The 12,485-nt window shown below is 41.6% G+C and overlaps 1 protein-coding gene and 1 long non-coding RNA gene across 8 annotated transcripts in view; one reads left to right on the forward strand and one right to left on the reverse strand.

Moving 5' to 3' along the window:
- The window catches only part of tenm3 (teneurin transmembrane protein 3), a 690,209-nt gene that overhangs the window by 620,275 nt on the left and 57,449 nt on the right, over positions 1 to 12,485 (forward strand). For 6 of the 7 annotated variants that reach the window (XM_079656342.1, XM_079656340.1, XM_079656341.1 and 3 more), the window contains 4 exons: positions 1,155 to 1,298; positions 6,299 to 6,370; positions 6,839 to 7,016; positions 7,692 to 7,712. In XM_079656342.1, the coding sequence (XP_079512468.1) occupies positions 1,155 to 1,298; positions 6,299 to 6,370; positions 6,839 to 7,016; positions 7,692 to 7,712 (415 nt within the window). The remainder of the gene's footprint in view (positions 1 to 1,154; positions 1,299 to 6,298; positions 6,371 to 6,838; positions 7,017 to 7,691; positions 7,713 to 12,485) is intronic. The other variant, XM_079656343.1, reaches the window with a different exon arrangement.
- On the reverse strand, positions 7,729 to 11,756 carry LOC307023280. The gene is made up of 3 exons (XR_013803646.1): positions 9,737 to 11,756; positions 9,378 to 9,498; positions 7,729 to 8,533 (listed from the first exon to the last, which is right to left on the reverse strand). It is a non-coding gene; the product is annotated as an uncharacterized lncRNA (long non-coding RNA).

Below are 12,485 nucleotides of genomic sequence, written 5' to 3' on the forward strand. Positions count from 1 at the left end.
GTTCATTCTAGCTCATAATAAGGTAGCGTTTTTTAATAAGAAAAAGTCAGATATATTTTCTCAAAGTAAAAATACTTTTCTTAAGCAAAAGATTCTTAACAAGACCATTTTACTTTTTAGACGAAAAATAAGAATAAGAACGTTTTTTTTAACCCATGTATGGTGTTAGGGTCTGTAGAACCAGTTTTCAGTGTGTGTGTGTGTGTGTGTGTGTGTGTGTGTGTGTGTGTGTGTGTGTGTGTGTGTGTGTGTGTGTGTGTGTGTGTGTGTGTGTGTGTGTGTGTGTGTGTGTGTGTGTGTGTGTGTGTGTGTGTGTGTGTGTGTGTGTGTGTGTGTGTGTGTGTGTGTGTGTGTGTGTGTCTTTTGTGTTTCTGCCCCTGCCACAAGGTTGCAACATTGTTGATAAAGTCAAGCGCCTACACCTGTCTGCTCTCACATTCCCGCATTATGTCTTGCGGGAACCAATCTTTATTTTTTTCACACTCTATCCCAGCTGCAAGTTTGGGGCGAGACACAATAAATAAAACTTCGCCAGTTTGGGTCCTTATCACAGCTGATCAAGATGGCCAAAATATTCTCTGCTCAGAGGGCCTTGCAAATGATTCTGGAAGAGAGAGAACCATTTGATGATGATGTAGAGGAAGAGGCTTCAGAATGTGAGGATCACATTTCTGAGCATTCTGAGTCTGTCAGTGACTTTGAAGAAGAGGATGAGATTGAGCATCAACTAGTTACAAAGAAAAGACGAGCCACAGGACCAGCCGGTCAGCGGGCAGAAAAAACAAGTAGCACTTGAATTCATTAATGTGATCAAACAAATGTAAAAGGGCAAATATTAGCCATCTCTGCTGTTTATATTGCTTGTAATTGACATGAAGTAAACATCTGTTGAGCATTTTAACATCAAATAGTTTGATTGTGTTGAATTGAAGCCCAAAAAGGAATCGGGTCCACTAGACCCACGAAAACTGGCTAAGTAACAGAAATATGAACACCACACAAGGGTTCAAATTCCTTTTTTGCAGTGTACAATAATAATCTCTGGAGTGCTTGTCTGTTCAAATCAGTGCTGCGACTTAAGTTTAAAGTTTGAACATGAGCTCAGTCAAAGGAGAGAGTTGAACACCTTGCTGTGTCCTGTGTGTGTCTCACAGTATCGGTGGGGTTTGAATACGAGTCCTGCCTGGACCTTATCCTGTGGGAGAAGAGGACGGCCATCTTGCAAGGATATGAGCTGGATGCTTCCAACATGGGAGGATGGACGCTGGACAAACATCACATCCTGGACGTACAAAACGGTAGGTGCCATAACACGACAAAACCATGATCATACTGGAGCTATATATCTACACACAGCAATATAAAAACACTTTATACTGCATAAATTCTGTCTTGACATTTATTACTCTGAAAAACTGAAACGTTGACTTTAATTAAATATATTTTGTCAGCAGATTTCACGTAAATACAGTTATGTGAAATCTGGTGACACAATTCATTTAATTAAAGTCACATTTCAGTTCTTTCAGTGTGATTTTCCTTTGAACTTAAATTTCAATTTGAAGTGCATACATGACAGCTGAGGTCCAGAGTTCAACTGTATGTTAAGTTTAAAAATAAAATACCTTCTGTCTCTCCCCATCATTAAGTGGTTAATGATATGTGCGAGAACAGGATAACGCTTATAACAGTTTAAAAGTATGTTAATAACAGCACTTGTCAAAACGATCATTGTCATGCAGGCTTTGTTCAAAATAATTTGTGTGTGTGTGTGTGTGTGTGTGTGTGTGTGTGTGTGTGTGTGTGTGTGTGTGTGTGTGTGTGTGTGTGTGTGTGTGTGTGTGTGTGTGTGTGTGTGTGTGTGTGTGTGTGTGTGTGTGTGTGTGTGTGTGTGTGTGAGTGAGTGAGTGAGTGAGTGAGTGAGTGAGTGAGTGAGTGAGTGAGTGAGTGAGTGAGTGAGTGAGTGAGTGAGTGAGTGAGTGAGTGAGTGAGTGAGTGAGTGAGTGAGTGAGTGAGTGAGTGAGTGAGTGTGTGTTTGAGTGTGAGTGTGTTCCTCCGAGGGGTCCTGGATTTGTTCCAGCGGCCCAGTGGTATTTCTCCCAGCCTTTCATCTCTCTCATGTCCTCTCTCTCACACATGCACAGTTTGTCGTTCTCATCTCAAAACTTCATGTTCTCCCCTGCTTATCTCCCCTGCGTAGCTCCCGCCCCCCACCCCATCACTTCTACTGCCTTTGATTGCCTTTATTATTGTATATATTCCTTCATTTTTATAGTTTGTTCCTCCCCCCTTACTTTGGTGTTCCTGGTCAGATGTGACTGGTCTGTCTTAGCTGCTCTTACCTTAACACACAATCCATGAATCTTCACCAAATGTTATTTAACTCACTTTTAAGCTGTGAACAATGTCTCAGGTTTACATGAATGACTGCAGTGAATATACAAAGAATACACACTGAAAGGTATTCCAAAATCAACATGGTGGTCGATGTGTGTGTGTATCTGATGGATGAACATCATCTAGGGTCACCCATTCATTTCCTATGGAGGTCATTTTACTAAACTAAACCAGTCCAAATTCAATGAAAGTGGTGATCAGTATTTGATATGTTCAAATATCTACTTTGGAGGATAGCATAAGGCCTAGAAGCAATCAAATGAAAAACACAATATTTATGATTAATGAACGTAGTAAATTGGACACGATTGCCCCGAACGCGACAGGAGGGTTCAGATTCAACACACATGGAATACACACATCCTGATGTAACACCCTGGTATTGGGTGTGTAAGAGAAAGAGGTTTACAGAGTGTGACAGCTAACCTGTTAATGTGTCCACTGGTCAGCAGGTCACCTTCATGCACTTCACCATGCATGTGAAGCAGGCTGCAAAGTTTCAGTTCATGCCTTTTTCTTTGTTTGAATACATATTTTTAGTGTTGACTTTGTAGATCATGCACTATGATGTATCCAGAATAGCCCACATGTATATTGATCGCCTATACTGAGACACACAATCGCTTTAAAACAACTGGCTTGTGTAAGAATACATACATATTTAGAAAAAGCATTGTGCCGCTTTAAAAGCACTTTGTCTCCTCCATCCCTTCCTCCCCCTCCTCCCCCTCCTCCGCGTCCTCCTCCCTTCCTTTCTGTCCTCTATCTGTCACCCCATCCATCACATTGCTATTCATCCCTCTCTCCTTGTAGCCCTCTTGGGCTTTCAACACCTTGTCACCCGATTATGTGTGTGTGTGTGTGTGTGTGTGTGTGTGTGTGTGTGTGTGTGTGTGTGTGTGTGTGTGTGTGTGTGTGTGTGTGTGTGTGTGTGTGTGTGTGTGTGTGTGTGTGTGTGTGTGTGTGTGTGTGTGTGTGTGAAAGAGAGAGACCATCACACACTCCCGCTGTGTTTCCTTTGTAGTTTGTCTTGTATCTCCACTAATGATGCGGATGGGATGATGTGTTTGGAAACATCACATCGGGCAGTGACGTCTGGCGGGTTCTTCTTCTGTGTTTTCATTTTTGAACATTTCATATTCATATTGAAGCTTTACTGTCATATTCATCTTTGGATAATGGCAGGAAGGCAGCCTTGTTCTTTTTTATTGAGTGATTATTCCTGTACTTTTTTGGTTCACATACCCTTTTACCATTTTGTGATGCTTTAAAACTTCTTACATACCCTAGTCTTGACTCTTGTAAACACAAATTCTTCCTGTGTTATGTATTAAAAATAAACCACACTGTTATCATGTATGTTGCTAAGCCATCATTTGTGCAAATGTCATGTTAAATAACATCCATAATCATTCTCATTTGGTAAACACCCATATATCATAACAGCACAAACAGCAGCTCCTCTCTTTAGCCACGTTAGTGTGCTTTACACATTTCACTTTGATCCAGATAGCTGTATTCCATTAAAGGCGGTGCTGATTATCGAGCAACATAAACGAGTGAATTAGCTCACAAAATCAGTGTGCATGTTTTACCCGTCAAAATAAAGGAATAAAGGAAAGAGAAGGAGGGAGGAGACATGCACCGGATCTGTGTGCAAAGGCTTGTCCACCACTTTATACACACACACACACACACACACACACACACACACACACCTGGTGTTGTGTGATCTGTGAGTACTGCTGAACAACTCAGGTAAGACTAGATGGATGAATGTGTGTGTGTGTGTGTGTGTGTGTGTGTGTGTGTGTGTGTGTGTGTGTGTGTGTGAGAGGATAATAACAGGTTGTTTTTTGGATGTCTGTGTTTTATTTGTTTTTGTATTTAACCATACCAGACAGCACAGACCAACATCTACTTGTGAACTTGTCTCACAAACTGCGTGTCCATAAATGTTAATCTATTCAAAATGATTTTTCTCTCATTGGACAATTATAATTATAGCAGATTTGAAAGGAAAGACAAACAAATACACGTATGTAAGCATTATCAATACCCTGTTTCCTGTAGTGGTCTAAACTCGAGGGATTTTAATCCAATTCTAGTTTTCCAATCAGTTGTACTCAGAAGCGTCCACACAACATCATTTTCCTATGGTGCAATCGAGGCAGGTACAGAATATTATTCAAGTCAAACTCTCACCAAAGGTATGAGACAATCAGTTTGTCCTTGGTAGTGCTCAGATCAGTATGCCAGAGCCCAAGTGGATGTGTAAGGATGTGAACGTTTTAAGGCCAAGGTCAAATGTATACATTTACACTCACACAGACACAGACAGACAGACACACGAAGCCATGTGAAAAAGCCTTACTTTTCTTTTAACACAGAAGGGAAATTCAATGGTTCTCTCTCTTTACACAGAGCTTTGCTCACATTCTCACTCTCTCTATCTCTGACTTCATGACCACACACACACACACACACACACACACACACACACACACACACACACACACACACACACACACACACACACACACACACACACACACACACACACACACACACACACACACACACACACACACACACACACACACACACACACACACACACACACACACTTTTCCAGTCTGTCAAATACTTGGTTGTGGGCCTGTGAGTGGACCGCAGCACAGCGTGGGTGGAACCCTGCTGGCTTGGCCTCTGTTGATCAATCAACACCAACTAATGTGGGGAGAGATGAAAGAGAGAGAGGAGGAGGAGAGGGAGAGAGAGTTGGTGATGTGCTGACAGGAAGGGAACCCACTCATATGGCATTTCAGGGCAAATAGCAATTTGTCCAACTGGTGTTTCCCTCGTTTGTTATGCATCCATACACTGAATAAAGCTAATACCAAGTTTAAATAAAACATATTCGGTTCAACTCCATAGTATTGCTTTTAAAATGAACTAATACAGTTATGTGGAATTTGTTGACATTATAGAATTAAAGTCAACGTTTCAGTGTATCAGTGTTCAAAGATTAGGTGGATGGAGGGAGGGATGGATGGAGGGATGGATAAATGGAGGGGTGTAGGGATGGATGGAGGGAGGGAGGGATGGATGGATGGATTGATGGAGGGAGGGATGGATGGAGGGATGTATGGATTGAGGGAGGGATGGATGGAGGGATGGATGGATGGAGGGAGGGATGGATGGATGGAGGGATGGAGGGATGAATAGATGGATGGAGGGATGGATGGATGTAGGGAGGGATGGAGGGATGGATGAATGGATGGAGGGATGGATGGAGGGCGGGATGGATGGAGGGATGGAGGGAGTGATGAATGGAGGGAGGGATGGAGGGAGGGAGTTATGGATGGATGGAGGGATGGAGGGAGTGATGGATGGATGGAGGGATAGAGGGAGGGATAGATGGAGGGATAGAGGGAGGGATAGAGGGAGGGAGGGATGGAGGGAGTGATGGATGGAGGGAGGGAGTGATGGATGGAGGGATGGAGGGAGTGATGGATGGAGGGAGGGATGAATGCAGTGTTATGTGGGTTTCCAAGATGGCAGCAGAGTTTTAATAATGTAGCTCACCACAGGAGATCCTCTTTGATGTCTCACTTTGAAAAACGAGAGCATCCCTCTCTTATTCTCAGTCGATCTCCTCACCACTGATTCACATGCACCTGGTAACAAACTCTCCTTGTGTGTATGAAGGTGGTTCTGAATACATTAGTAATCCAATCAAAAGACAGTACATGTGCCATATTTCAGTGTATGTTATTTATGGATTAAAAGCTGTGTCAATAAAGTGTCCCCTCTGACTCACTCAATCTCAGCTCAGACTGCTCCTCTCTCTGCGGCCCTCCTGCTGTTATCTCTCATCTCTCTCTGTTCTCTCCACCAGGTATACTGTACAAGGGCAACGGTGAGAACATCTTCATTTCCCAGCAGCCCCCTGTCATCAGCAGCATCATGGGTGAATAAAGATTCAAAATATTATTACTGCACGTTTGTGATCAGTGGTGATTGCATGAAGGTTCGAAATATTGTGTTGGTGTGAGAGCCACATGGATCTCATGGGACCGGGACAAAACCAGCATCATGTACTAGTTGCTTTCTATCGACTATAAAACAATGTGAATGATGAAATACATTCATCAAAATGGTATTGGCAGATTCAGTGTGTGAATGTCTCTGTAAACAGGTGAACACGGGTTTGTGTTTAGTTGGTTGCTCAGTCTAAAAAGTGCTATATAAATGCAGACATATTGTCAGTGCCCTGGGTTTTTCTACGTGCCAGTGTTGAGCGTCACATGTTGGATGTAATGGCTTTCAAAAAGTTCTAGCTAACTTCAGATTAATATGTAATTTGCTCCCAACTGGTAATTGTATTTTTAATGAGCAGAAACTGAATGTCCCTGTGAGTAAAAATGATCCTTTCCAGGAAACGGCCGCCGCCGCAGCATCTCCTGCCCCAGCTGTAACGGGCAGGCGGAGGGCAACAAGCTGCTGGCCCCCCTGGCTCTGGCCTGCGGAGCCGATGGCAGCATCTTTGTGGGAGACTTCAACTACATCAGGAGGATCTTCCCCTCTGGGAATGTTACCAGTGTCATGGAGCTGAGGTAAGGGGGGGGGGGGGGGGGGGGGGGGTGGCTGCCTGCTCTTGCCAGATCAGGGATCTAAGCCATAACCAGGGAATACATTCTCGAGTGACCCGGAGATATAGGTCTCAACTCAGGATCCATTTAAAGTAAAGCTTTGACAAAATGATTTTATCCAGATTTCTCAGGGTCATTCCAAATATGTGAATGTTGATCAAAAAACATGACCTAAATCATTTGTGAAAATGAATTGATGGACTTGAGAGTTTGTAAGTATAACCGAGCATCTGACTTCATCTCCTGCCTCGTCTTCTCTGTGATCTTTCCTTTCTGAACTGACTGCTGAACATCTGTAATGTTGGACGCCTTTGAACAGTACTTGACAACATAAAGGAAGAGAGGAATAGATGCATGGCCTGATTTAACTCTTTGCCACTAATGAATATCTGAGTGCTTTCTCTTTAGTGCTAAAAGCTAAAAGATTTAGCACAGTTTAGTGCTCTGAATTTTAAAACATGCCTATTACAAAACTAATTCAAATATATATTCATATCGACCTCTGTGTTGCAAATTCTTGGTGTTGTTTTCTTGTTTTCGAATAGACTTTCTTCTTGTGATGTTTGTCATAATACCTGTCAGAGACCTTTCTACTAACTCTTGTTCCTTCTTTCCTCCTTTGCGTGCACTCTATTAAAGAAACAAAGATTTCAGACATAGGTAAGAGTGACTAATCCTTTTTCAACCCCTAACCATCTTTACATTGCACTGTCCAATTATGCGGATTATACACCAGACTCTAGTGCAAACTTCCTCCGTTTGTCTCTCCTCCTTTTAAATAAGAACAGCCATTGATGCTCATTCCTGTCAGCGACATGCCAACGTCCTTAGCTCAAGGACTCAGAGTGTCAAGGACACATTGAGCTGGATCAAGCAGTTAGCAAGCTCATTTTGCATTTGTATATTCTTCCTGAAGTTCAGTAATGCTTTCAGGATGCAGTAATATCGTGTGGGGAAGAAGGGACTGTCAAACAGGTCAGATCTACTGACAGCGTGCTAAAAACAGTCTACTACCTCAGACTGCCTTCCCTCCGGTTGGTCAATTTAATTGAAAGGGTAATTCAGCTTACAAACAACTTTGGTCTTATTTTTTGTAGTTTTGGCTTTCGTTTCTATTTGCCATGATCACATTGTACTCACCGATGTGATTTAAATAAGTTGAAAATATATAATAACTGATCAGTAATGTTGCACTGTCACCTAACGTGGCAGAATGAGGCAAAGAGTAGCGAGGAAAAAACAATGCCCTGATGATGCTACCATCAGGTAAGCCCTCACATTTTTGCACATTTCTTTTCCAGTCTAATTCTCTTTCCCTCTCTGATCTTGACAAGTGTTCACACTCAATCCAGCCTATTCTCCTGGTGTCAGCTCAGATGAAGTCATCTCTTGAGCAGGCGCCCCCAGCAAGGAGAGATGTGCTGGAGTTGAAATGTTGGCCGTGGTTGCTGGCCGTCATTCCTCTCTGTTTTTATATCTTCCTAGTCGAAGAAAAAAAAATCATCAAATCAACACATTTGACAAGTGAGGCAGACAAAACACTCAGGACTTTTTTGGAAAGTTCCAGGTGGGAAATTACAACGTGCGAGATGTCAAACAAAAGCATTTTGCTTTCGTCTCTCTCTCTTTCTCACATTCTAAATCGTGTTGTGAAGTAGACTCTTGAAGTCAAATGTAACTGGGGCTGTGATCCCTGGCCCCTCCTCTTGCTGCTCAGTCTCATTATAAATGATTCAGCTGCACTGAGGGTCTGTTGACAGCTGACAGCTCAAGGGATTCATTACAGTGTTGACGTGTGAAAAGGTCTATTCACACATGTAGATATATGTACAAGTAAACTTGCGTGGGTTTTTGTTTTGTTTTTTGTTTTTGCCTGTCCTTATACCCTCCCTCATAATGTAAAGCATCTTTGGGTTCAAGAAAAGCACTATAGAAATATAGTGTATTATTATTATATGCTCTTTGGTCCCTGGCAGAAATATTTTACAGTGCTCTGGGAATTATGGGGATAAGTGGTTATAGGGGTTGACCCAAAAAATAAACAACATTAGCCCGTTCTGCTTAAAATCTTGGTAGAGAGTTCTCTCCCATTACATTAGGGTTTGCTGCTCTGTATCATCCCCTGCTCTTCCTTTCTCCCTGCTGAATATTAAGCTTTACCCAGTTAGTGTTCCACTGTATCGCCACATAGCACCTACCTGGGGATTCTTCATTATAGTTTATATATTTTAAAGGTATTGTTTGGGCCAGAGAGTGCCTTTATTTTGCCCCTTTCCCACCAAAGTAGTTCCAGGTCCAGTTTGAAGCTAGTGCCCGATTAAGTACCTGTTCTTCCTGTTTCCACCGCAGCTAGGCCAGCTATTGAAAACCGGTTCTCCGCACTCGACTGCCCGTCCAGGAATCAAGAACCAAATATTGCACGCTTACGTCGTAGGGGGTAGGGGCGCTGAGGAAAGTGATTAGAACACGGCCACAAACACTTTTACAGTTCATGACAGTCTTGACTTTTCAATCATTTCTACAACTTGGAGCACTTACTACTTTGTCACAAAACTAAAATCATGAAGTTTGGTTCTTTTATGAATTTATAATGGGTTCTCTGAAAATGTGATCAAATCTGCTGGGTCAAAAATGTACATACAGCAGTGAAAAAAATTGGTAACATGTCCCTTGGCCATTTTCACCTCAATTAGGTGCTTTTGGTAGCCATCCACAAGCTTCTGGCAAGCTTCTTGTTGAACATTTGACCAATCCTCTTGACAGAATTGGTGCATTTCTGTTATGAACCGAGACACAGGACGCAGGACCCAAAAGCAGGACTCGAAGACAGTTGTCCAAAAATAGAATGTTCTTTAATAACAAAAACTAAATCGTACTTTCAAAAAATAGAAAGCAGTTAAATAGCCAAAGCTAAGTTGTACAACAACACAAAAACTCACTTGGCAAAAGGTCTAAATCTCAAGGTAGGTATCAGGAGTCAAAAAGGCCCAGGTTCTCACGACATGAAACATAACGAACTGACAAAGGAACAAAGAAACACCAGGGCTATATATAGGTGAGGGGGATGGGCACAGGTGAAAACAATCAGGGCAGGGCCAAGCAATCTTAAGGGCGGGAAACACACAAAGGCAGGAAATGTGGGATCTGGAATGAGAGGAAAGATTACTTTCAAAATAAAAACAGGAAGTGACAAGATCCAAACACAAAACTAGAGTAAAAATATAACTAAACCTAACATATCTGTCGAGTCACAACAATTTCAGCTAAATTATTTGGCTTTTGTTGGAGATTTGGAGGATGTTGAAAACCAACCTCGTCTCCGCGTGTCGTTTGATAAGCTGGGTGAATTCGGGAAAAGGAAGGGATTAAGAAACACCAGAATACAAGTTAAACAATAATCTTGCTTTAATGATATACAGTAACAACCCAAAATACACATACAAACACAAAGACAAAGGAAGTACTTCCTGCTCTATCTCTGTCCTACCCTCCTGGTCAGCCTGAAGAAAAAAAAGGTCGACCCCCGGGAAAACACAGGGTTTCATACTAAAAACACAGGAGGGGGTGTGTGCGGGCTTTCCCCCCGAGGTCATCTTATTGGCAGAGACCAACACATGGCCTGTCGCACCCAATCAGTGCGACACAGCAGCTTGTAGCCAGCACACACACATCCCGTTTATGGCCCTTTGTCCCTGTGTCCATCTTCCCGCCTCAGGCTGCCACACACAAGTTAAAAGTATGTTTTAAGATATAGTTGTTATAGTTGGCTAAATATACGTAATACATGTTAATTACTTTCATATCAATAATAACGAGAAACACATTACCTATGCTTTTAAGCAGTATTAGAGATGCTTTTCAAATAGTCAAACTTCACACAGGCCCCATATAGAGAACACACTCATTTAGCCTGCAGCTCTTCCAGACACTTGAGCTATTGTTCTTTAAGAATATTCCCTGCAGAATCTTTATTTCAAATAAAAGGTTTCACATTGCATATTTCCAGCTTCCTTTACACATACTGTTATTATTAATACAAAGTAATCAACCACACACATCTATTTAAAACAAGTAGATTTCCCTGATCATTTGACATGCTGCTTCCATTTCCCATAGAGTAATAAAACATGTTTAAGCTAATTTCTCCACACTGTTTGTAGCCCTCCAGTACCCACATATGAAAGAATAAAAGCAGAGGAATCAAATAAAACACTAATACAATAATAGTTGATAAATGATTATACAGGACATCTGATCACAGTAAGAAATACACACACATATTCTCTAGGAAGTGACCCTTGTTATAGGTCCGAATGTCCTGTCCCCTGAAAGTCATGAGTTTTGGTTGATTAACAGAAGTTTAATTGTTCTTGTGGCTTAATGGCTTCCCTGAACTTCCCTTCACCCCAAAGTCAGCTTGCTAGGAATGAATACATTTTATTGATAAGCTCAAAAGGACGTTTATCTTGGTTACTGCTGGGTGACCCAAGTCTCCAGGCCTGCAGGATGTGTAGGAGATAAACATTAATTCTACCAGACTTTAACTACATTATCTGAAAATGTATCTGGGACTTCCCCTGTTAATTGCAAGCACTATTGATAATTAACAGAGAGACCCTAGGGGCCTCTTCTTGGTATCTGCTAGGCAGAAGTCACTGAATGCAGAAATCACAAGTTTAACACATATTCTATATAAGGTGACATTAAAATGAATATACCAGATTGAACTTTCCTGCCATAACACGTTACTTTAATACTTCAAATAATTCAAATAATACTTCACTTTCTGACATAGACTTGTTTTTTCAGCACTGTCCACATGTTCTCAGTCAGGTTTAAGTCGGGACTTTGGGAAGCCATTCTAAAACCTTAATTCTAGACTGATTTAGCCACTCCTTAACCAATGGCTAAATCCCATTCCTTTTGTATGTGTGTCTGTGGTCATTGTCCTGTTGGAACACCCAACTGCGCCTAAGACCCAACCTGCTGGCTTCATTATTCCATTGACTTTAGGAAAAGCACTAGTTCCATTGGCAGCAAAACTAGCTCAGCACATAATAGTAGCACCACCATGCTTGACGGTAGGCATGGTGATGTTGGGGTTAAAGGCCTCACCTTCTCTCCTCCAAACATACAGTGCATCCGGAAAGTATTCATACCCATTCACTTTTTTCACATTTTGTTATGTTACAGCCTTATTTCAAAATGGATTAAATTCATTTTGTTTCTCAATATTCCACACACAATACCCAATAATGACAAAGTGAAAACGTTTTTAAAGAATTGTTTGCAAACTTGTTAAAAATAATAAAATGAAATATCACATATACATAAGTATTCACACCCTTTGCTATGACACTGAAAATTGAGCTGAGGTGCATCCCGTTTCCACTGATCATCCTTGAGATGTTTCTATAACTTGACTGGGGTCCA

This window comes from Notothenia rossii (genome assembly GCF_949606895.1).
Source record: "Notothenia rossii genome assembly, chromosome: 1".
In the NCBI taxonomy this organism is placed as follows: Eukaryota; Metazoa; Chordata; class Actinopteri; order Perciformes; family Nototheniidae; genus Notothenia; species Notothenia rossii.